The 23852-nt window shown below is 41.1% G+C and overlaps 2 protein-coding genes and 1 long non-coding RNA gene across 3 annotated transcripts in view; 1 reads left to right on the forward strand and 2 right to left on the reverse strand.

Annotated features, from left to right (window-relative positions):
• Nucleotides 1-23219, forward strand: part of LOC137627914 (RING-type E3 ubiquitin-protein ligase PPIL2) — an 86007-nt gene extending 62788 nt beyond the window's left edge. Inside the window, exon 12 of the transcript XR_011041244.1 lies at nt 23201-23219. The gene's annotated coding sequence lies outside the window, so the exon portion shown is untranslated. The remainder of the gene's footprint in view (nt 1-23200) is intronic.
• LOC137627915 (uncharacterized) lies at nt 7709-13912 on the reverse strand. The gene is made up of 2 exons (XR_011041245.1): nt 9852-13912; nt 7709-9529 (listed from the first exon to the last, which is right to left on the reverse strand). It is a non-coding gene; the product is annotated as an uncharacterized lncRNA (long non-coding RNA).
• Nucleotides 18834-23852, reverse strand: part of LOC137627913 (PHD finger protein 12) — a 43172-nt gene continuing 38153 nt past the window's right edge. Inside the window, exon 15 of the mRNA XM_068359364.1 lies at nt 18834-21846. Coding sequence (XP_068215465.1) covers nt 21606-21846 — 241 coding nt within the window. The 3' untranslated portion in view covers nt 18834-21605. The remainder of the gene's footprint in view (nt 21847-23852) is intronic.

Below are 23852 nucleotides of genomic sequence, written 5' to 3' on the forward strand. Positions count from 1 at the left end.
AAATGAGTTACTTCTAGTTCCATTTTCTACCACCAGACAATAAGAGTAAAAGGGTTCGGTTGCATCACGATTTGTTTCCTTGCAACTCCACTCCTGAGTAGTTTTATTTGTTGTTGCACAGTAGGTTTCACTTCTCTGATGGTCACTGTTATGATAAGAGGTCTCCCCTCTTCACCCTACGATCACGACTTACATCATCCACACTGGAGTACCCTTATAGTGCAGTGTCTTTTTTATCTTTGTCATTAATTGTACTAATCATTATATTTTCTACAATTATGCTTATCAATGGCTAGTGCCTTTAATGTCATGCGATCTTGCCCAGCCATGATGGTTGCCCTTGTGGCACCTTCATGTATTTATTTGTAGGGAATGAATGCCTTCAATTTTTTGAATGCACTGACAGTAGGAGCAGCAGTATTATATCTGAGAACTTATTACCGTCTACTCGAGGAAACATCGAATGGCATCATCAGTTAGGGTGGACTTTTATTAAAGGTTACGTTAGTTGTCTATGGTTCGTACCTATCTTCTGACTAGCTTTTATATTTGGTAGCCTTTTCTATGACTGCTTTGATTTAAGTGGTTTTTACTGTTTATTTTCTCAGATAATCTTGGCTAATTTTTGCTCCCAAAAGTAAATGATTGGGTTGTGGCTTGGTCTGGCATCCTTAATTTTCACGTCTTGTTTCTTTTCCTTGTGCGGAAAAGTCGTACATCGGTCGACTTGTGGGAAAAAGTCCACAGAATTATCTGCTTTCTTAAAGTTTAATATAAAGGTTTATTTGTTTTGAAACATGGGTTATTAAATTTCATCCAGCTATATCCTCTACTTACCCACAGATCTACATTTAAAGGAGAGGTGAATCCTCTCTTGTGACTCACACTAAGACCTTTACCCCTAATGTCGTGGGGTCTGGGCTTTCCTGGAAGGGGGACCCCTACACTACTGTAGGGCCTGACGATCACTTGCCTTAGCCAGAAGGAGATAGTGTTCTTGGAGACTGGCTTCTTTACAGTCCCGAGGAAAATGAACAGACTCTTGATCTCGGGACGAAGTCTAGCTGTCCTCTCTAAATACTGCCATACTGCCCTGACAGGGCACAGCAGCAAGTCCCTCGGGTTGTCCGAGCGAGGGATGGCTGGCACTGAGAACCCTTCAACTTTGGGGTCCCAAACAGCTGGATTCTGAGGCTTGGCTACAAAGGAGGGTAAGAATCTGAAGGTAGCTTCTCGCCAGCCCTTCGAGTGTGAAATCTCGTACGACAGGCCATGAATCTCACCTACTCTTTGCTGATGCCAGAGCTAAACAAAAGACTGCCTTAAGGGAGAGCTGCTTGTCTAGAATGTCTTTTAGAGGCTCGAAGGGAGGTTCCGAAAGCATCTTCAGTACCCTAGCCACATCCCCCTGGGGCACTCTAGCGGCTTGGGGGGAACACGACTGCTCGAAGCTCTTGATGAGCGTCGAGATATATCTGGAGGCACCTAGGTCTAGGTCCTTCAGGAGGAAGACTTGGGATGGACGTGCCCACTTCTTCCCTGAGATAGACCAGGAAGCCTGCTATCTCGTGAATGGAGGCCCTTAACGGCCTGATGTTCTTCGAGGAGCACCCCTCAGAAAAGGTAGCCCACTACGCCTGATACACCTCGACTGACGAACGCCTCAGGTACCCTGACATCCTTGATGCCGTCCCCGACGGAAATCCTTCCTTTCTCAGGAGACGCTCGATAACCTCCACGCGTGAAGGCGGAGGGACCGAGGGTTTCCGTGGAACCTCTGGAAGTGAAACTGCCGGAGAAGGTCTGGTCTGTCTGGAAGTGGCCCAGGTGGAAGGCGTGCCAGTTCCTTTAGATCCGCGAACCACTCTCTCTCTAGCCACCAGGGCGCTACCAAAGTCACCCACAGGTTGGCCGTCCGTCTCACCCTGTGAGGACCTGTCTGAGCATCCCGAAGGGTGGGAAGTCGTTAACGTCGAGGTTGTCCCAAGGGTGTTGGAAAACGTCCTCGAACGCTGCTGCTGGATCTGGCACAGGAAAACAAAACACGGGGAGCTGTGCGTTTAGTCTCGTGGTGAAGAGGTCTATCACCGGCGAGCCCCACTTCAGGAAGAGGGTTTTGACCACTTCTGGGTGTAGGGACCACTCGGGCCCTACCACTTGACCCGTCCTGTTGAGGCCGTCGGCCAGGACGTTCCTCTTCCCCGGAGAGAACCTAGCTGAAAAATTGATTTGTTCCACTTCGGCCCATTCTAGGAACTCTAACGTGAGACTGCACCGTTCCTTCGACTTCAATCCTCCTTGCTTTTTCACGTAGGCCACCGGAGCCACGGTGCTTCCCCGGGGTAGATGGACGAACTCTAGGCACGCCCTTTGTACGTTCCTCATCTCCAGCACGTTTATGTGCAGGTTCGTCTCCTCGGCTTCCCATTTACCTTTTGCCGTTTTGTCGAGAAGATGGGCACCCCAGCCCTCCTTGGTTGCGTCCGTGAACAGGAGCATCTCCGGAGGGTCGGTTGCGAAGGGAATTCCCTTGAGGGTGTTCGTTCTGACGTGCCACCATTCCAGGACTTCCTTCGTCTCCGGGGACACCAGGACTATCTTGCGCGGGGAGTCCTATCAGTCTTTGCCAGTCCTTGGCTCTCCTGGGCTGGCCCGACAGGAAGGGCCAGAGTATCTGTTTCAGGTTGTCCAGTTTCTCCGCGGAGGGGAAGGCCCTCGCCATCCGGGAGTCTAGGACCAACCCTAGGTAGTTCATCCTGGTGGAAGGTATCAGCTGGGACTTCTCCAGGTTGATGATGATACTCAAGACGTTGAAGAACTGCTGGAGCTTCGCGCCTTGCTCCCTCAGTACTTCCTCTGAGGCTGAAAGCAACAACTAGTCATCTAGGTACCGAATCTGGCGGACGCCCTGTTCGTTCGCCCAGTCTGAAACTGTTGCGAAGACCCTCGTGAAGCCCTGAGGGCTGTCGACAGTCCGAAGCATAGGGTTTTGAACTGCAACGTTTGGGTACTCCATTTTACCCTTAGGAACTTCCTGCTGGAGGGATGGACAGGGACCTGGAAGTAGACGTCTTTGAGGCCTATGGACCTCATGAAGTCCTCCTCCTTCAAGGCCGCTAGGACCGACTTCGGAGTGTCCATCTTGAAGTCGGTGTTGCACACGAATTTGTTGAGGGCTGAAAGGTCTATGACTGGTCTCCAGACCCCTGTCGCCTTCTCCACCAGGAAGAGCCTGCTGTAGAACCCTGGACCCGGTTTCTTGACTGGTTCTACAGCCCCTTTCGCCAGCATTGCCGAGCCTTCTTCCTGCAATGCTGCTACTCTCAAGGGGTCCTTGGGTGCCAACCACTCCGCCTGTTGATCTGGGATCTGAGGTGGGGGTCCGCTAGGAAGGGCAGCCTGTACCCCTCCTTTAGTACTGCTACGGTCCACGGATCTGCTCCATGGTCCCGCCATGCTTGCCAAGATCGTTTAAGGCATCCCCCCACCTGAGGCGTCTGCAGGAGTAGGGGGCCTTCCCTCCTATCTCCTTCGAGAGCCGCGGCCTGAATGCCCTCTCCTGGAGCCTGAGTAGGAGGGTCTGAAGGCTAACTGTGGAGTCGAAGCTCCTCTAAGGGGGGCAAGGCAAGGGAAAGATACGTGTGCCAACTTCTACATCCGACGGGCGGACGGAGCCGAGAGGCACTGGGCAAAGGTGTGTGTGTGTGTGTGTGGGGGGGGCTCTCTCTCCAGCAGCCACTGAGGCAGGCACTGGAGAGGCAATAGCCCTGTTCGACCCACTAGGGGGAAAACCACTTTGCCTTCATCACGGATGGAGCCGTCATGGGTCTACCCCCTCCCGGGGAAATCCATGGGGTTTAAGTACCCTGCCATGTCAGCGGCCGCCTCCAATGCTTGGATGGGGCTGGCCGGGACGATGGCACGGCTGGCTCCATCACGGATGGAGCCGCCGGGACGGAGGTAGCTCATGGGTGTGTCAGCGGCCACCTCCAATGCTTGGATGGGGCTGGCCGGGACGATGGAGCGGCCAGCTCCATCACGGATGGAGCCACCGGGACGGAGGTATCCGTCATGGGTCTACCCCCTCCCGGGGAATCCGTGGGGTGTGAGTAGCCTGGTATACCAGTGGTTGACCACGAAGCCTAAATGGAGCTGTCGTGGTACCGGGTATGGATGCCATGCTGCCGGGTCGAGCCAGCGGCTGCCTCCGCTGGACGGATGGAGCTCCTGCGGAGATCCATGGGGCCGCGGGCTTCCCCATGCTGGCTGGTTGGTTCCTTCGTTCAGGGCGGGCCATCGAAGAACCGGAGGCCGGGACAAGGCTGCCAGTCCGAAGGGGCGACTCTCTCCGCTGGGCGGGAGAAGTCAGAACCTTCGCGGGCTTATGCCTGTCGACCGAGACCTGGTGCGATGACTTCCGTCGATGATCGGGTCTGCTGGAGGAGACGTACCGCGAGGATGGCGAAGGAGCTCTAGGGAGCCAGCCAGTGAGGGCCTCTGCTGCAAGGGGGTATCTACCAACCTGCTGAGGCCCGAGAGCCAGTCCTCATCCGTCGCGGGCTTCGGTTCGTCCAGCCTGTGGTGCCGTCTGATGAGGGCTAGTACTTTTCTGTACGCGGGGGCCTCGTCCGCTGAGCCTTCCGTCGGATGTCCGTCTGCCTGAGAAGGAGCACCTACGACGGGGGCCCCCGCTTGGGGTGAAGGCATCCTTTGTCGTGGTACGACTTCGCCGGTTCTGGATGGAGGACGGGCATCGCCGCTGGGACGGAGGCCTCCGTCCTGGACTTGTCTCTCCCCATGGAGGACCAAGCTGCTGCGGGCTTCCTCGTGGCTGCTGATTTGTCTTACACGTTCTGGCCGGCCTGTCGAAGTCTTGGAGGCTGGCACACGGCTGCCAGACCGAAGGGGCGACTCTCCGCTGGGCGGAAGGAGTCGGAACCTTCGCGGACTTATGCTGGTCTGCCAGAGCCTGCTGTAGGGGGCGTACTTCGGAGCGAGAGAACGAGCCCTTGGGAGCCAGCCAGAGGTACCCGGAACTGCTGAAGCTCCCCGGAGGTGTCTGCGTGGGATGGCGACACGCACCCATTCCTCCCTAGGGGGACGGCTTCTTCTGTGCCTCCTTCTGGGAGATCCTCCGACGGGCGCGCTGACACGTGACGGGGGTACTCCGAAGGAGGACTTCGCACCTGGGGGAGTCCTGGACCGACGCTCTCATGGGGGTTCACGTTAAAGGACGGGCATCGCCGTCGGGACGGAGGCCTCCGTCCTGGGCCCAACATCTCTTCCGGAGGTTCTCGTATCTGCGGGCCTGCCCGTTGAGGAAAGCCGAGGGCTGCGCTCGTGACGAGCTAGGTGGCCTTTGGAGGTCAGGACTCGGCTGCCAGACCGTAGGGGCGACTCTCTCCGCTGGGCAGATGGAGCCGGAACCTTCGCGGTCTTACGACTGTCGACTGGAACCTGCCATGATGAGTCCCTCCGTCAGGTGCCCCTGCTGCCGAAGGAGTATCTATCCGGGGAGCTCGTCCTCGGACGCCAACTTGAAGGGCCCGGCGCCGCAGCTAGCTCCAGCAGCCTGTCGCGGTGAACCATCACCCACTCACTGCTCTTGGGGGAAACCCACGCAATGGGGTCCGGCGGCGGGGAAAGCTCCTTCTCGGCGGCACCCTCGGCTGCAGAAGTGACTGAAAAACACGCCAAAGTGGCTGGAGAAGAATTAGGGACATTTTTTCCCCCACATAGGGTCATCAGAGGAGACGTGGTCTGCTTGTACTAGGACTCCGTCTCCCGTACTCACTCCCGCTCCTCCCTCGCCTGGAATGACGCCACAACCCCATTATCCTGAAGATCAGACTCTTGGGGAAGGGCCGCGGGCCTCTTTCCCGCAACGGACTTACCTCGTCCCCTACTCTGGGTAGGGGAGGGTGGTAGGGAAGCTCGGTCAGACGAGACGCCCGGCGAAGCAAGGGAGGAAGGGACGCTAGGCTTCTTAGGTGACCTCTTCGTCGCCTACTTCTTCTTGGTGCTATACCCCACCCACTCAGACTCCTGGGGAAGAGCAATGGGCCTCTTCCCCACAACTGACTTACCTCGTCCCCTACTCTGGGTAGGGGAAGGTGGCTGAGAAGCTCTATCCGACGAGGCATCGGGAGACGAAAGCGGCGAGGAGAGGCTCGGCTTCGTGTGTGACCTCTTGGACGCCTTCTTCTTCTTGGTGCCGAAGCGCACCCACTGCACCTCGTTCCAGGACTCGCACTCCGGACACGTGGCTGTAGGAGTACATAAGCTGCCCCTACACTACGAACACAGAGGAGAAGGGTAGGAAAGGGTATGGAATGAACTCAATGGATCCACGTGGGGACCGCGTGAGACGCAAAGGGGGTCGGGGACACAAAGGGTCGCACTGGGTAAGGAGAGAGCGTCGAGATGTTATCGTGACGCGACCAGAGAACTTACTGGAGATCGAGACCTTAGCAAGCATGCTCTCTGACCCGGGGTTAGCCTCAGGGTGCGTATCACTCCACCTGAGGTTACCCCTCATAGAAAACGGGACTAGGGTAAACTACACAAAACTCTGGTCGGTTGGGAGGAGATCCCAGATACTCCTAAGAAAGTAGTTCAAGGTAAGTACTCCGTGTTGGAACAAATATATTTTCTAAATTGCTCTAACAGCCTTAAGTTTTGTCATAGAGAGATCAGGTTGGTCTCATTCTTTTGGAAAATGCCTGAAATTTCTCATAGTTATCAAAAATATGCAAAAAAAAAAAAAAAATGTAAATAGCAGTTTTTGCAAGGACCTACCAGTACGTCCATGGGGGTAAAGGGATGAGTTTTGTGAAACGTACCAGTACGTCCATTGGGGGTAAAATGGTCAAGTACTGAAAGAATTTTCCCTTTATCACATATTCCCATAAAGTGGTTTTCTATTTCAGGATAATTAAACTACTTTGATGATAATCACAAAGTGTATTGTGCTAATACCTAACACTGGTCTACAATCTAGAGCAACATGTTAGAATATAAAAAAATTTTATCTTAGCATACAGGGGGTTAAAATGGTAGAAAAGAATGCGATTTAAACTATGAACGTTTCTATCTTTCTGAGACGATTCCAGTACACATCAGATAAAAATCTCATGTAAACACTGGCATATGTAAACAGACTTGATATAGTAATTCCTTTATCAAAACAGGTTATCAAAATACTGGAAAAAATTTTTGTCTATATCAAATGCAAAAGTTTACAAAAGGTTTTCAATGCTTTACCAAGAGGAGGATATTACATCACATTGTGTGGAATCTTTTCTTTCTTTATAAAAATGGTTAAATAGAATGAAAAAAAAAATTGGGATCAGGATTTGAGTGGATCAGGAATAACATTAGGAACACATGGAAGAAATGGTAAGCAGCACTTCACTCTCATAGACAGGATTGGTCTCCGTTCGGGAGGATTTAAAAATTGACCGTTATTTAAAACTTCAAGTTCTCAAACCTTTACATTATAAAGGCAGAGATTCATTGATATTCCTAATTTCTTTGAAATCAGCTTACCAATTGCCTCATGTAACACATTACAAAATATATTCTTGAAAATAGTTTATTTAAGAAAAAAAAAATTACAACTGATCAACAACTACTACTGTACAGACAAACAGCTTTGATGCGACTGTGTTGAGTATTTGATTTTAGATTTTTTTGTCTGCAAATTCACAATCTGTTAATTTATAGTGACCCCATATGGCTTCTTCAACAATAACTGACAGCATGCTTTCAAATACAATACAGTATATAAAATAAAATTATTAATTGCCTCAGCGATGTTGGGAGTAAGTTTCCTTTACGACATATGCATCACTTTCAAATATGAATAACATACCCTTAATATAAAATTTAAGTTAATCTTTTAATATTTACAGATATAATATACACAGTGATGAAGTATTCCGAGAAACCGGGACGAGAAGTCAACACTGATAAATTATAGTCAATTCTTTTTAGTGAGGCAGATTTGCACCGACTCGCAGGGGGCCCCTTTTAGTTCAGGAAAAGTTTCCTGGTCGCTGATTGGTTGGACAAGATAATTCTAACCAATCAGATAGCAGGAAACTTTCCCGAGCTAAAAGGGCACGGCTGCGAGTCAGTGCAAATGCGCTTCATTAAAAAAAATTGAGTTTAGAAGTAGATGGATATCAGTATCAGAAGTGACTGGGGTAGAAAAATAGCAACAAAAGAAATTGCATATCTTCAGTAAATTAAATTATTATACAGGTCCTTCTTTGAAGAATACAACTACAGAATAGTAAAACATAGATACAGTACATATAAATAATAAAAAATAAACAAAATTTCTCTTAATGATTTGTACATAGCATTTATATTACTGTGCACTTTATTATCTGATATTCTATTTCACATTGTAAAATTCCATATTGCACAATTTGAAATCACCCACTTTATAAATAATGGGATCCAGAAATACTATCAGCATCAAAACAATGACATAGGACTGGCTCCAAGTTCCAAACCAGTTCTGAAGTAGAGAGCGATCCCTCCCAACACGAGGCGAACCTCCTTTTATATCCGATCTTATTCGAACCAAATCTCAAATTGCTGCAAACTGCAAGTATTTCTACCAACAGAAAATGAATTGGCATCAAATGTGGGTAAAGGGTTGTTGTACTATCTTGGCAGTCTAGTACATGTACCGGCACAGCTGCCAAGTCTGCATACATGTTTTTTTTTTAGTTTTTAATACAAATACAATACAGTAAAAGATAAAATATCTTGGTGAACAACGATTAAAAGCTAAAGGAGATAATTATCTACATCTTAATGTACATACCATTTACAAAGACTGCATTATTAGCATAGAACAAACTAGCATACTCGTCTATCAGTTGCAACCTGGATTTATTTACACATACAAAAATCATTCTTGATGCGAACACCAAAAAGAACAACTTCCTGTTTAAGAACTTGAGGAAATCGTTTCGCCCCAATCCAGAGAGCAATTGGCAGATAAGCATGAATCATGCATTTACTACAAAAGGCAGCCAACAACAACAATGTTTTATCTTCTTTTTTTTTTTCCCAACTGAGAAACGTTACATGGATGCAGTATACAGAAGAGCCCATTTCTCTTTCAGGTGAGAAGGCAGTCTCTGTTTGTACTCAAGTCCTCGGAGGAAAACTTAAAGAGATGTAGCGTGAAAGACTGAAAGGACAGTCTTAAGATATATAAATTAAATTACTGGTAATACAGAGGTCACGGGTAATGATAAGTTCTGATATAACAGGTTGCTTGTTTGGTATTTAAATAAAAATGAAGTATATACTGTATGAAGAAGGGAAATTAATTTTAATCATTTGTAAGGGATTGGCTCATAATTACAAAAAAACCCTAAAATCTGCAAACTTCCCAATAAAATTCCAATATCAACATTGTTTAATATCAAATACAGTACAATACAAGAGAAATGTTGGCTGATTGCTCAACACAGAATGGTTACCTAAAAGTAAAGATACCCTGTACCTGATTTAACTCGGAATGGTTACCTAAAAGTACAGATACCCTGTACCTAGTTTAACACAGGATGGTTACCTAAAAGTACAGATACCCTGTACCTAGTTTAACACAGGATGGTTACCTAAAAGTACAGATACCCTGTACCTAGTTTAACACAGGATGGTTACCTAAAAGTACAGATACCCTGTACCTAGTTTAACATAGGATGGTTACCTAAAAGTACAGATACCCTGTACCTGATTTAACTCAGAATAGTTACCTAAAAGTACAGATACCCTGTACCTAGTTTAACACAGGATGGTTACCTAAAAGTACAGATACCCTGTACCTGGTTTGCAAGTTAATTTTTTATGAAATGGTTATATATTTATTTCTTTGCTAGACTTGATCTCATATGAAATACAAAAAAAAAAAGTTTTAAAGATATTTAATATTAAATGCAAACATAACTGTTAGGAGCCACAAGCAGAGAGATTCATAATTGGTTGGACAACAAACTATCATGGTGGGTATCCTGTATTATTAATGTAATAAATTAGTTGCAAAGTATTTAGCTATCAATTGAGCCATTTCATAGAAATAGCATCAAAAGGGGAACTATTTGAAGAACCTATAATGCCTGGAAAAACTGGAAAACTTACCTAGATTTCAATTTCTCTAATTAGTTTCTTGAGATAATGTCTGGAACTGCGACAAACCTACAAGCCTAAACTTAAGTTGCGAATTATTGCAAATAGATGACAAATTCGTGACATCTGGAGTAAAAACAACTGTACGATTTTCCTAACGGACCACGCAATCTACAACTCTCCAACCAATCTGCCTAAACATATGTTGCAAATAATTGCAAATGGATGACAAATTTGTGAAAGCATTGACATCTGGAGTAAGAACAACTGTACGATTTTCCTAACCGGCCCGGCGATCTACAACTCTCCAACTAATCTCCCTAAACGTATGTTGGGAATTACTGCAAATGGATGGCAAATTTGTGAAAGCATTGACATTATAGTAAGAACAATCGTACAATTTGCCAAACCGGCCGGGCGATTTACAAATCTCCAACCAATCTTACTAAACGTGCCGTGCGAATTATTGGAAATGGATAAAAAAAGCTTTTGGGGAAGAACAGATAAGATAGATTTAATTAAAATGATTAGGTTCACACAAACTCTTGGCCAACTCATAAAGAGCCTCGAGGGTCCCACTGTTATAGTCAACATTAAGGGCTGCCCCACACGGGCCAAGTTTAAGTGGATGATAGGTGCCACCGTTTCGTGGCCAAAAATGAAATGTGTTTCTATAGATGCCTGCATGAAACAATTTTTAGTTCACAATTTCCCTCCACTTCTTTGTGACACCACGAAACTGTGGCAGACGCCATCCACAGAAAATTGTACCGTGTGTGGGAGCTTTAAGAGGTAGATTCCATTTTTGCAACAAACTCGGCAATACGGAAATAACTAGGGGAAGTCGAGACTCGGTAAAAGATGAGAAAAAAAGCCCAAGCTGAATTAGGACTCAAAATACCTTTATATGAAACACTTGGAAAGTACAAAGAATATCATAGCATTGACTAGTCGGTTGATGGACAACTGTGCTTTCCTTGGTAGCAACACTATTCAGTTCTGACGAGTCTAAAACTTTACCCTTTCAAAAGGGTTGGCTCTTAAAATTTTATTTCTTGAGACTAAATATTCCTTCAGTAATTACAAAGCTCTGGTCCTCTTCTCCATCATTAAACTATTTTTCAAGAATACTGCATAAAAAATATTCCTGCCCATAAAGCCAGTTACTTTGAGAAGTACGGAATTAAAGTAAGTATGTTTTTTTCCTTAAGAATTTAGTCTTAATTTTTAGGTCAAGTAATTTGCAGCGTTATACCACATACATTGCTAATAACATTCATTGTTCGGTCTGACTTGGTAACAAACCCTCGTCCTTTACTTACAGAAGATAACTTTGGAGCAAAGCTGGTGACCAATAGATTTTGAATCAATATTTCAAGATGGCAGACTGAGTGAGTTGCAAGACAAACCAACTATTAGAGAAACCAAACTTTCACTTTGGCTGTTGCGTTGAATGGACATCTTTGCTCTGCGCAACCTCCTTGTGAAGATAAGATACCCTTATCTAGCTTTTCCCTTTTGTGTGAATGAGATATGCTGTGCTGTATTTTTTGTTCCATAGAATCAAAATCAAAAGTGGAAATGATGCCCTTTGTCATTGCCTGCTGTAGATCCATAATTTCTGTGTTGGTGTGCAGAATCCATTCCTGTTCATAAGTATCCCATGCTGCACTTTGTCTCCTTCCCAGTGGTGCAAGATTGGAAAGAACAAATCCAAGAACTCCTATTCATCTTCATTGAGAGGTTGTCCCTGATGTTGCCGAGGAAGCTCACTACTTGCTTCCTCTTGCCTCCCTAGACTAGCACTGCTTGGTTTTCTACTGACTCACCAGGCCTACAAGCCCAGGAGCTAGAATGCATGGAGGGACGGGAGACACTAACAACTGCTACGTGGCTGGTTTATCTCGTGTAAGGGTAGAATATACATTCAGTGTGTGCTCAACCCTTCAAAGGTTACTCATGAGCAGCATAGGCAGGGAACAGGACAATGTCTTATAGACAAACCATATCAAAATATGATCAGCATCTAAGCCTCTTCTCCACCCCAGTTAGGACCAGATAGTGCCAGGTAATGGTTGCTGATAACTCAGCAGGATGATCTACAGTACAGGGTTCTTCCTAAATCCCCTTCTCTAGATCACAAGAACAGTAATATTGCCGACACTGCTAGAAATATCGGGTTTGAACTCCTGACTTATAAATTGGGAGACAAGGATATTTCCAATAGGCAACCACCACCACCTTTTCGGACCAGAACATACAAAGACAGCGTTCATCAACATATCGTATCGTACCACTTGCGTATCCAACGGATGGCTGTCATTTGCTTCTTGTGAATCTATATCAGAACATACAGGTCCCAGTAAGACAGGATTGAAGTGTTTGGCTATCATTGGGTATCTTTGGTGTAACATCCGTGGAGGCATTGTGTATTTTTCTTTTCCATGCCAGAGAACTCGCAATGTCAGTGTCCTCAAGTGACCTTCCCATCCCCTGGTGTTAAGTGATTCAGTAGTTTCTGAAGTGGTAGCCTACATAGCTTTCTCAATTTACTGACACCGGAGAAGAAAACGTTGATCAAGAACAAAGCTGACGAAGGTGTGGCAGGTGCGAGTGATAAAAGGAAGCTCACACGCTCCTTCTCCTTGCAAGAAGCAGAAGAGTAAGAAAAATAGGTTGCACAGGACTACTTAAAGAGTCCTCAACTCTCTCAGAGATGGCTGCTTTGAGACTATGGCACTGAGAGTCCATTACATCTACTCTGCCAAAGCGCAGGAGACTGTACAGTAGTTGGGTATCCTTCCTAAGAGCAACTGCCATTCCTCATATTTCTATTCTCTTGCCTTTTCTTTTGACTCGATATATACTTTTGCGTATGATTCTTCGCTTAAATTATCTCCCAGCAATCCCTTATAAACCGGTTTTCTCAACCAATTCTTTTGTTTCATTAAAATATTAAAACCTCTTTTCTCCATGTCTAAAAATTTTCAGATTTGCTTACGAGAATTTGAAGGTCTTTCATATTATTTTCTTGAAAGGCATTAATTTCCTGTCATAGTTGCTAAAGTTTTAAACTGGTATCTGCCATCCCTGTATTAAAGATATCTAATCAACAAGTATCATCGTGCTTCTTTTCCATTCCTTCTTGATAAGACTGAATGATTTACATCTTGTCTATTCACCTCATATCCCCTTTCTACCACAAGATTGCACCATTTTTCTTCCATGTGCTATTTCGGCTATTGTCGTAATGGACCGAAGAATGGATTCCCTTTCCTTTCAATCAAATATTTCCTAAAAATACACTAAATTTACATTGACAGCATTAGCAATCCCAAATTCCTTGGCATTGTGGGTTTATTTCCTCCACTGCCAAACTGGCATTTTCCCCATAATCTTATACGACCCTTCTACTTCTTCAATTGGCGTCAATGACCTTCGATGTCAGGATACCAGAGAACTTCAAATCAATCTACTTCAACTTAGGTACAGTCATAACCCACAGTACATCATGGCAGTGAGTTTTACGATTCATTAGCCTTTATAAATTCTATTCATTGGGCTATTTCAATATATTTGAATTTAACCAGTAGCTTGTGGAAAGAGTTCAAGAAGACTAACATTAGAACCTTTGATCTTTAAATACAGTAGTCATAAATCACAGAGTAACTTCACTTCGTACACGTTATGAAGAGACCTAGACCTTCCTTGAATATCATAAAGTTATGATACCTAATCATTATTTTACCTAATGAAGAGAAGGCATGGGGCAGGTAGAGCTACACGTGTGAAAATATCTTCATGAAAAAAGGAGCCCATTTAAAAACAAATGTCACGGCTAAGAGATTCTCTTCGGTCGAAAAGGAATAACTGAACTTGATATTATTGTACCGTAGTTTTCCAAGAGTAGATTATTTAGAGGGAAACAAAAAGGGATTTAGAAAATGACTAAAGGTAACTAAAAGGTGAATTAAAATGAGAAATAAATAAGTGTATGCAGCCAATGGACCACTCAATTCAAAAGTTACAAGAGTAGAAAAAAAATCCTGCTTAAAGTCTGAAACCATTTCCATTTCTTTAGAGAAGCACAAAAAACGAAGACCGCCCTGTAAAAATGAAGGTATCATGCTGTAAGTTTTACAGAAAAAAAAAAAAAAAATCTTTACCAGAATCTGACAAAATATAGCAAAGTAAAAGGTACCCGATTGCATCACATTCCAAAGCTACAATACAATCACCTACATCTGATACCGGTCTGAGAGTATAGAACATCCCTTCAATGACATCTATGTATTACAAAGTTGGTGAATTAGAAGGAAGATGTAACACCGGGTACTGTAAAATAGAAATACAAGACCTATTAAAGGTTTAAATGCCACTCATGAATGGCAGAGGCAAGGGACAGTGACAATGCCCTAGAGACTGACCATATATATATATATGATCAGCACCCAAGCCCCCTCTCCACCCATACTAGAACCAAGGAGGGCCAGGCATTGGCTGTTGATGACTCAGCAGATAGACCTATAAGCTCCACCCCCCATCCTTAGCTTATAATTACGGTGAGGTTGCAGTGCCCAAAGAAACTAACGAGTTTAGCAGGACTCAAACCCCAGTCTGGCATTCACCAGTCAGGGACGTTACCATATCGGTCACCACAACTCTAGATCAAAGAAAGCTTTTGAATTTGAGGTTGGTAAATATATTTGTTTAGCACCCAAACTTTGGAATAATGTCTCCCCTTAATAAGAATCATACTTCTTTTAAAATTAAACTCATCTTTGTTTCCTGGGAGATTAACTTACAATAACAATTTTACTTGTACAAATTTTCATCAAGCAGAAGCTAAATAAAAACACCGGGTTGCCTAATCTGCTGGACCTTACACCAAAAAGAAGATACCACCAGCGATTAAGATATTACAGAACAAAGAAAACATCTCGACGAAATAGTTTCCCCATACCAAAGGGACATATGAAAATGAAACTAATGAAAACTAATTAACTTAACAGAATGAACCTCAAAACAACTTGTACCTGCTGTAACCTCATATTCAAGTCTAATGATTCACAAGAAGTAAAAGAAGAATATAAAAAATTTCCTATGGATAAAAAATCAAACTATATATCCCAATTATCTTGCACTAAAGTAATTATGAATCTCTGCTCATACATAAATAGATGATTAACTACAGCAATAAACAAGACCCCACTTTCCTAACTCAGTCCACACAAATTAGATAAAAAAAAAATTAGTTGAAATAAGATCAAAACATTTGAAGAAGTTCCAAAAACAGTTACTGCCTTTTAGCAAAATTATAAGTTTAAAATTTTTAGGGAGCTGTTAATAAAGGTAAAATGTCTAAAGTTGCAGTTACCGTAGTTTGCATACCAACAAACCCTGGAAAGGATCAATGTCATTGTTTCATTAACTGTAAATCAACATAATAGTGGAATTTGAACAACTTCCTCACATATAGTTTAAAGGTCACTCATGAATGGGAGAGGCAAGGGACAGTGACATACCCTAGCAAGCAGTCCCTAAAGGCTGACCATATATACATATGATCAGCATCCAAGCCCCTTCTCCACCCATGCTAGGATCAGGGAGGGGCAGGAAATGGCTGCTAGTGACTCAGCAGGTAGACCTATAGGCTCCCCCCCCCCTCCTTAGCTTACAAGGATGGTAAGGTTGCAGTTACTACGAGAAACTAACGAGTTTGAGCGGGATTTGAACCGAAGTCTGGCGATCCCCAGACAGGGACTTCTCCTATACGCCACAACTCTATTGAAATGAGTGAACAAATACACTATTCATTCGCTATCAATGTATAAATGCTTTGCATACTAAGGTAAGTGTTAAACCAAAACTATTTAAGCTCAAAACCTGCTTCTCAGCCATTTGGTTGATTGAAAAGAATGTTATCAAAGTAATAAGATATAGTGAAAAAAAAACATACATAAACTTTACCACTAAAAGTTCTATATTCTTGTACTGTATTTGATAATTATGATCCTCATTGGCATTTTATTTTGCATGTGAACTAGGTTTATGAAATCATTTTCAGCTGGATGATGATATTAAAAATATATATAAACCTTAATGAACAGAAAAGACAAATTTTGAAGAAATGAAAACATAGTGTGAATGACATTGTTATAAAAAATAAAAGCTCCATTTTATGGTACAGCCAACATATTCTATAAATTTTATTGTCCATTGTTCTTATGATTTTATTAAGATACAGTAAAAATAATTTTAAGAAGGAATAAACTTGACTGCCTGCTAATAATTGGATGAGACTGCCCCTAAAGAGCAAGATTAAATACAAATAAGTGTAAACTGTTATTAGAACATAAACTGCATACTATTATGAACAATGGTAACAATTAATCAGTAATTTACAACACACAGCTTTGAAATACATTATGGAACCAAGAACACGGCTCGCATACGACTCGCTCATTAATGTCAAGAATCGGTGGAAACTTGAAGATTTGATTTTGGCGAATACGAGGCGCTTCACATCCGCTACTTACGATGCTACAGACCCTCGGCCGAGCCTATGCAAACGCTAATACCCCTTACAAACAATAGATACAAACTGGCTTCCCTTCTTACACACATTTACAGATAAGGACTTGAATTATATACCAGTTAAAAAAGACTGATCCAAGTATTCTTCATTTGGAAAAAAGAAAAAACAATATCAAAATAAAACAAGACATGCAAATATCAGGTACGGATGACCAAGACCTTCACCACACACCGACACCTTTGTAATGTCCATTAGAGTGATTTCTGTCACTAAGAAAACTTTTATTGTAACAAGTACCAAGTGAATTTATGCAAAACAGATATGTTGGGAGAACATACAAAGAAAAAACAGCAAGCAATTAGTGGTCAATACATAGGCTACACATAAGCTACGAATAACAGGCAGGCTTTTCTTTTATTTTCCGACAGAGATTTGATAAAAGATTACCTATTGGAAAACAAAATACTGTACGATTTGTAAGGGTAAACAAAAGCTGGCTAAAAGCTGTCAATAAGCAAGAAAATACACATATTCTCAATAGGTTTCACTGTGTGACTGCCTTACTAATACATATGACCAGAACAGGATGGTTTCCAAGGCCCCCCTGCAACAAGGAATTCTAGACATCCATCCATCATGCATGTCCCACAGCGACATATAATGACCCCAAAGCATTCCTTGATAGGGACTAACATATGGGCATAAAATGAAAGGGATCTCGATATTACACTGCGAATTTCACTGTGAGTTACTTTCCATCATGTACAGTATCCGCAATTCTAAGTTGTAAAACGCATTGTCTTCAACAAAAACTTGAAGCTCTGTAATTTTCTTGTACATATATAAAAAAACCAATAAACTGATATTCTCATTAATTTAGTCAACATGACCTTGATTTCTGGGGACTCAAGGCGCTGAGTAAAACTTTACAGCAACAAAAATAATAAAAGACTAAAGTAGAAGTTTGGGAAATTTTTTTGAAGTCATCATAAGGATATTTTTGTGGTCTTATGCAGCTACACAGGATGTTTACGGTTCATTATAATAAAATCCTAGATATGAACAAATATTTTTGGCACAGGTTAATCAAATTAAAAAAAATTGAGGCATGACACTATGAAGACATCTGATGGCGTATGCTAAGACAACGATAATGTATACAAGACTCGATCCCTAACAATTGTTTATGAATAAGGTTTTCCTTGCACAGTATACGGTATGCAGTATTAGAAGGACTTGGCAATAGTTGCAGTGGTTTGTATATTTCACTTTGTCCTACTCCGAGCGTTTCCCTCAAAAAAAAACTATAATCTGGTTACTCTTGTTAATAAAAGCCTAACATTTAATGTTAAAAAAACTTGATTTTAACATTACAATTCAAAAGGATTTCAAACTAATAAGGAACGTGAGGTTGCGCTCGTCCGATATACTGTACAAGAATTTTCTCCGGTTTTACCAGAGTACCTTGTGATACTTTTAAACAATATTTGAATGCCAGAACAAACAACACAATTGAGCAGTTCAATAATCACTATTGTCATATCTTCCTCATTAAAGTAACGTATCAAGTTAACAAAACAAATCATAGTCTTTCAAATCCTTAGCTGTGCATCTTTTTGCATGACTACTCCTCTGTTCCCTTCCCAACAAGTTATTCAGATGCTTCAAATTAACCTTTGACAAGCAATATTCAAGTTTAGAAACAAGACTATCTTAATGTTAAGTTAAACCACTTTATATCAACTAACAATCTAACGGGTTGCTTCATCTGTTCGTCATTTGTAAGCACTTGTTACGCTAGAAATGTAGACATTTTCGAATTTCTTTTAATCAACTTGTATTTCCCTTCAAATATTGAAAACCTGTCACTTTCCTGTCTTCATGCTCAGTTCACACATATAAATGATAATAATTAGATCAATCTATGGTAAGAAAGATCTGGCTACAGCAGAATGTTAAAAGAAAAATATGTGAAACAATAAATTGCTAAACTTTCGACACTGACACATAAGAGGATATTTCCCACGACTTACTAAAGCTGTGAAGATGGAGGTTAAAGATCAAACAGAATTATAAGAAAATAGTAAAATGGTCAAGTATGGACATATAACAGTCCAAACACTTTAGGATAATAAAACATACATTCACAAAGATACTAGTCGTACAGTATAATGAGGCTATCAAATACAAATGACCCAGAAAAAGAAATCGAGAAGGCAATACTGATAGAAAATGTACGGACTCCCAAAATAATCCGTTTGATACACTCACTTGGACTAAACATCTGAATACTGCCAGATGTGATACAGCTGGTCTTAGACCAATATAAAACCTCAAATGACACATACTTATAGCATCTACATTTCTTTGTAGTCCAACAAAGCTCTCTAGCGACATAGCACAAAGAATATGGGGGTTATAATGGCTGTCCACTCAGGGTTCCACTGAAGAATAAAGCTTGTCTGGCACTGTACATGTTGCTTGATGATATGGTCGCATGTACACTGTCTAATCATTAAACTATTACAAACTTGTCACATTACAAGAGGTAGAATATGAAAATAGTCCCCAAAGGAGCAATACTACACACAGTGTCACGTAGTCCAAAAGGGACGAGTAATGCGGAACAGATGACAACGCGAGCTTTGTAGAGTAATTTAATGCTGTTACTTTAATCTGAAGTATACAGTACAGCCTCATTCTTCCTCCTGTTTATTATTCAATTAATGTTTACTACAAAGAACTTAACACACACAAGTCTGACATGTCAAGACATCGATGAAAGGGGACCGAGAATACAGTATTTATCAGGAGAGCCTAACCAAAGCTTATCGAAGATAAATGTTTTGACAACATGAATAATAAACCTTAATGGCACAACACATAAAAGGGGGGGGGGGAATACAGTGATATACAGACAGTGAATGTTGTTATTATCGACAAATAGCAAAGCAGTAGCATAAGCTAACTTACAGAGTTCATATACAAAAGCTAAAAGCTGCAAGAAAGTTCAATCACGTCACCGAGGACGACCTGAACAGTTTGCCGCTTATAATTGATTACTTTAACCATCGATGGGATTCTTTCCTGGCTTTTAATTTTCAAGAACACCCCTTAACCACTTCCCACTGCTCCTATTCAAGAAGAAATTCTGTCGAGAACCTGACCATGTAGTCTTGTTATACCTCTTTATAATAAGGTTCCGCATTTCTGCTTTTTATTCACTGACTGTACATCCTGTACAGGATGAAGATTTTATATCCCTTGGTGAAGATATAAGAGCTAAAATATGCCTCTACTTAGTGACAGGGTCCTGTAATCTAATAAATATGAGTTCTCAAAAAAAGAATCCACAAAACAATCCTTAAACTGAGAAATATACAACCAATTATAAAACCTACTCATATTCTTAAATTACTGAAAGAATAAGCTAAAACTACACCACAATTATCGAGCAGAAACAAATACTGCATGCAATTTCTGATGGGGGGGAGGGAAATATATTTATGTATATAAAACAATTAATCAATTTTATGTTGATAAAAGACGAATGGAAGACAAAAAAATTTGCACTGCTAATAACTTCCTCAATGAGCGTTTGGGCTCATACTAGAAATAGCTAGGAAAATTAAATTCTTATATATCATACATTGATTTATTTTCTAGTTTTTTTTTTCCTGAAGACCCTATCACTGTTGCAGTATTATCCGGGCAAGAACGACTGAACGGGGAAAAGTCTTGCCGATTCTCGAAGACGAACAGAGACTTAGGTTTCTTAAAACTTTCGCGACATAGCTTTGATATTTCAGGGAACCCAAATGAGTTTTGTTAAAAGAATGCTACTTACAGGACAGACAGCGAGAAAAATAGAATAAAAATAGTCCCCATATGTGTGGGAGAAGGTCTGGCAAAACTCTCCACTCATAAGGGAAGAAGGGAAGAAGACAGAGACAGGTTTCATATACACACTGCAAAGTATAAAATAACATTATGAATAATTTTTACAATATGTACAATCCTTACCCATAGTGAAGGACAATAGATTTTTGTTATACTGCATATATACAATAAACACTAAAATACATATAGATTGATCAATATTGAGAGCTTTAGATAACATAGTAGTTCTGGTACAAAGTGTTTACTACAACCATGTACCAAAATTTTTTATAATTTAAGAAAATTAAGTAAAATGACAAAGGTGAGTTAACCGAACGTTAAAGAAACTGTCAGAGGAAAGTGTCTGACTGTCAGAAGTATAGTATAAGAAATTGCATTTAAGACTTCAGTTACCAACAAAGGCATTACAATGTACAGCTTGTAAAACTTTACAACTTTACATTTCTAAGTAAAACTAAACTTTATTTTGTGCATAATGTTAACAGCACACTAAGTCTTAATCTGGATGATGTAAACATGAAGCCTATAACCCAGAGCAGGTCGAGACAGCTGCCACCGGATCGGTAAAAATATCTCCCGAGTCCATACGGTCGGTCATGCAAAGGCTCGGGTTAAGAGCATTTTTTTCCGTTTTCTCGGTATCAATTCCCAGACAACACTTGAACACAACTTCCACAAGAGATTCTGCAGAAACGAACTAAATGCCCAAACAATGTTACGAGAAAAAGTTCCTATTGTAGGACCATATTTTGTTGCAAATATAAGTATCTGCAATCTTTGGCAGTGCACAAATTCACGAAATCTCTTTCACTTCTCACTTCTCAAATTCTACATTATCGTCATCTCCTTTTATATTCTTACTATAATTTATAGTCTATATTTTCACGGATTTTCTTATCTCCACATTCACATCTGACTTTTTGTCTCCTGACAGATAATATATATCTTTCTCTCTCTATATATATGTATATATATGCAATAATAAACTATAAACTGTTGTAATCTAGGCCAATTCTCATGACTTTGAAGACTTTTCATCTTTTTTACAATTCTTCTTTTCCTCGTCTTCATCTTCCTCATCCTCGTCCTCCTCCTCATCTTCGTCGTCCTCCTCTTCTGCTTCTTCTTTCTTCTCTTCTTCCTGTTGTTGCTCTTCCTCCTCTTGCTTGAAAAACTTATCATATGTATTAATGGTCGTCTGGACCCAGTCAGCTTTGCTGGCTTCGTCTACTATACTGAACACAAACTGGAGGCACCTGGACATAAAGACAAGTACATTGATGCAACGATAATTCGTACCTCACAATTCGACTCCCTCGAGTAGGCCATTACATACAACTTCAGCAAACTTAACCCTTTTACCCCCAGGCTCTTTGGAAATTTCCAACCCTTAACCCCCAGGGGGTTATTTTTTTCCCAGCACATTTTGCAGTGTATCTTTTTTAAATTGCTCTAACAGCCTTAATTTTTGTCTTAAAGAGGTCAGGTTGGTCTCATTCTCTCGGAAAATGCCTGAATTTTCTCAAAAAATTATCAAAAATATGAAAAAAAAAATTTTTATAGCATTTTTTTGCAAGGACGTACCGGTACGTCCACAGGGGTAAAGGGATGGGTTTTGTGAAACGTACCAGTACATCCTTTGGGGGTAAAAGGGATAAATGTTCATTGATGCTGTAATGAATGGGTAACTAGTAGCTGAAACTTCCTCTTTCAAATACAGAAGGTACTTAACTTACAAACTTAATTGGGTCCAAGAAGCTGTTTTCAAGTTCAATTGTTTATACGTCCAATTTTGTTAAATTTTCCGCTAGGGTAGGCCTAACCTGAATTCCATGCCTATAGTTTCCAACTATAAAAGCCAACAAATATTCAAGTTTCATATAAAATAGATAGCAGGTTATGAGAAATGTATTAAAAGATATAATATTGTTTTATTACGGTATTCCTTTATCTTATCTTTGTTATTTTCAATTGAATTTGTTTTTGTATCTCTGTGTTTGTAAGTCGAATTTTTTTTTATCACTCATAGTGTTTGTAAGTCAAGTGTTTTTTTTATAACTCATAGTGTTTGTAAGTCAAATGTTTTTTTTATCACTCATAGTGTTTGTAAGTCAAATGTTTTTTTTTATCACTCATAGTGTTTGTAAGTCAAATGTTTTTTTTTATCACTCATAGTGTTTGTAAGTCAAATTTTTTTTTTTATCACTCATAGTGTTTGCAAGTCAAATGTTTTTTTTATCACTCATAGTGTTTGTAAGTCAAATGTTTTTTTTTTTATCACTCATAGTATTTGTAAGTCAAATTTTTGTAGCTAAGAGTGTTTTTAAGTCGAGCTTTTACATCTCAGAGTGTTTCTAAGTCGAATGTTTAACTTTTCATGGTGTTTGTAAGTCGATTTTTTTACTCTCGTGGTGTTCTTAAGTCGAATGTTTGTCTCTCAGAGTGTTTGTAAGTCGATTTTTTGTCTCGTGGTGTTTTTAAGTCGATTTTTTGTCTCTCAGAGTGTTATTTAAGTCGAATGTTTGAATATCTGGGTGTTTGTTTACTGTATTAAATGATATGATATTGTTTTATTACGGTCTTTCTTCATCTTAGCTTCGTTATTTTCAGTTGGATTCGTGTTTGTACCTCCGGATGTTTGTAAGCTGAGGACCTTCTATAGTATGAATGGTGACGTGCAGTTTCAAATCAAATGGCGTCTCTCTTACCACTAGGATCGGGAGTGAATTGCAAATACCAAACTGAATGACCACATATCTATGTGATAATGGACTGTAATTTACAAGGCCAAAATGAAATTCAACACATTTTATACCCTCTGCAATAGAGTACCTTAAATAGTCTAGTCTTCTGGTTTCCACATAGGTTTATAAAAGATATTAAAGCCAGTAAATTAAAACTTCAATAAATTATCTTGCATGACGAAATGAATTATTCATATCATCAACGGAAAGCCTGTTTACATTACCCCAACTTTTCATACATTTTCATACATTTATCTTTTTAGAAAATAAATTATGCCACAAATATATTACAGAATTCTATCATTCATATTACCTGTATGATGAAACTCACAACGTATGTAATACAGGACAACAATTTTGCACTTAAATAATGTCTATTATAGTACGGCTCCAAAACCCTGCAAAACATTTTCCCTGGCTTCCCTCACAAAAGGAAAAAATGGATTCGACCATCTGCTCACTTTGTTTTGAAAGAAGTATTGTTTTATAACTTACTACAGTACAATAAAAGAAATACA

The sequence above is a fragment of the Palaemon carinicauda genome, chromosome 35 (assembly GCF_036898095.1).
Source record: "Palaemon carinicauda isolate YSFRI2023 chromosome 35, ASM3689809v2, whole genome shotgun sequence".
Lineage (NCBI taxonomy): Eukaryota > Metazoa > Arthropoda > Malacostraca > Decapoda > Palaemonidae > Palaemon > Palaemon carinicauda.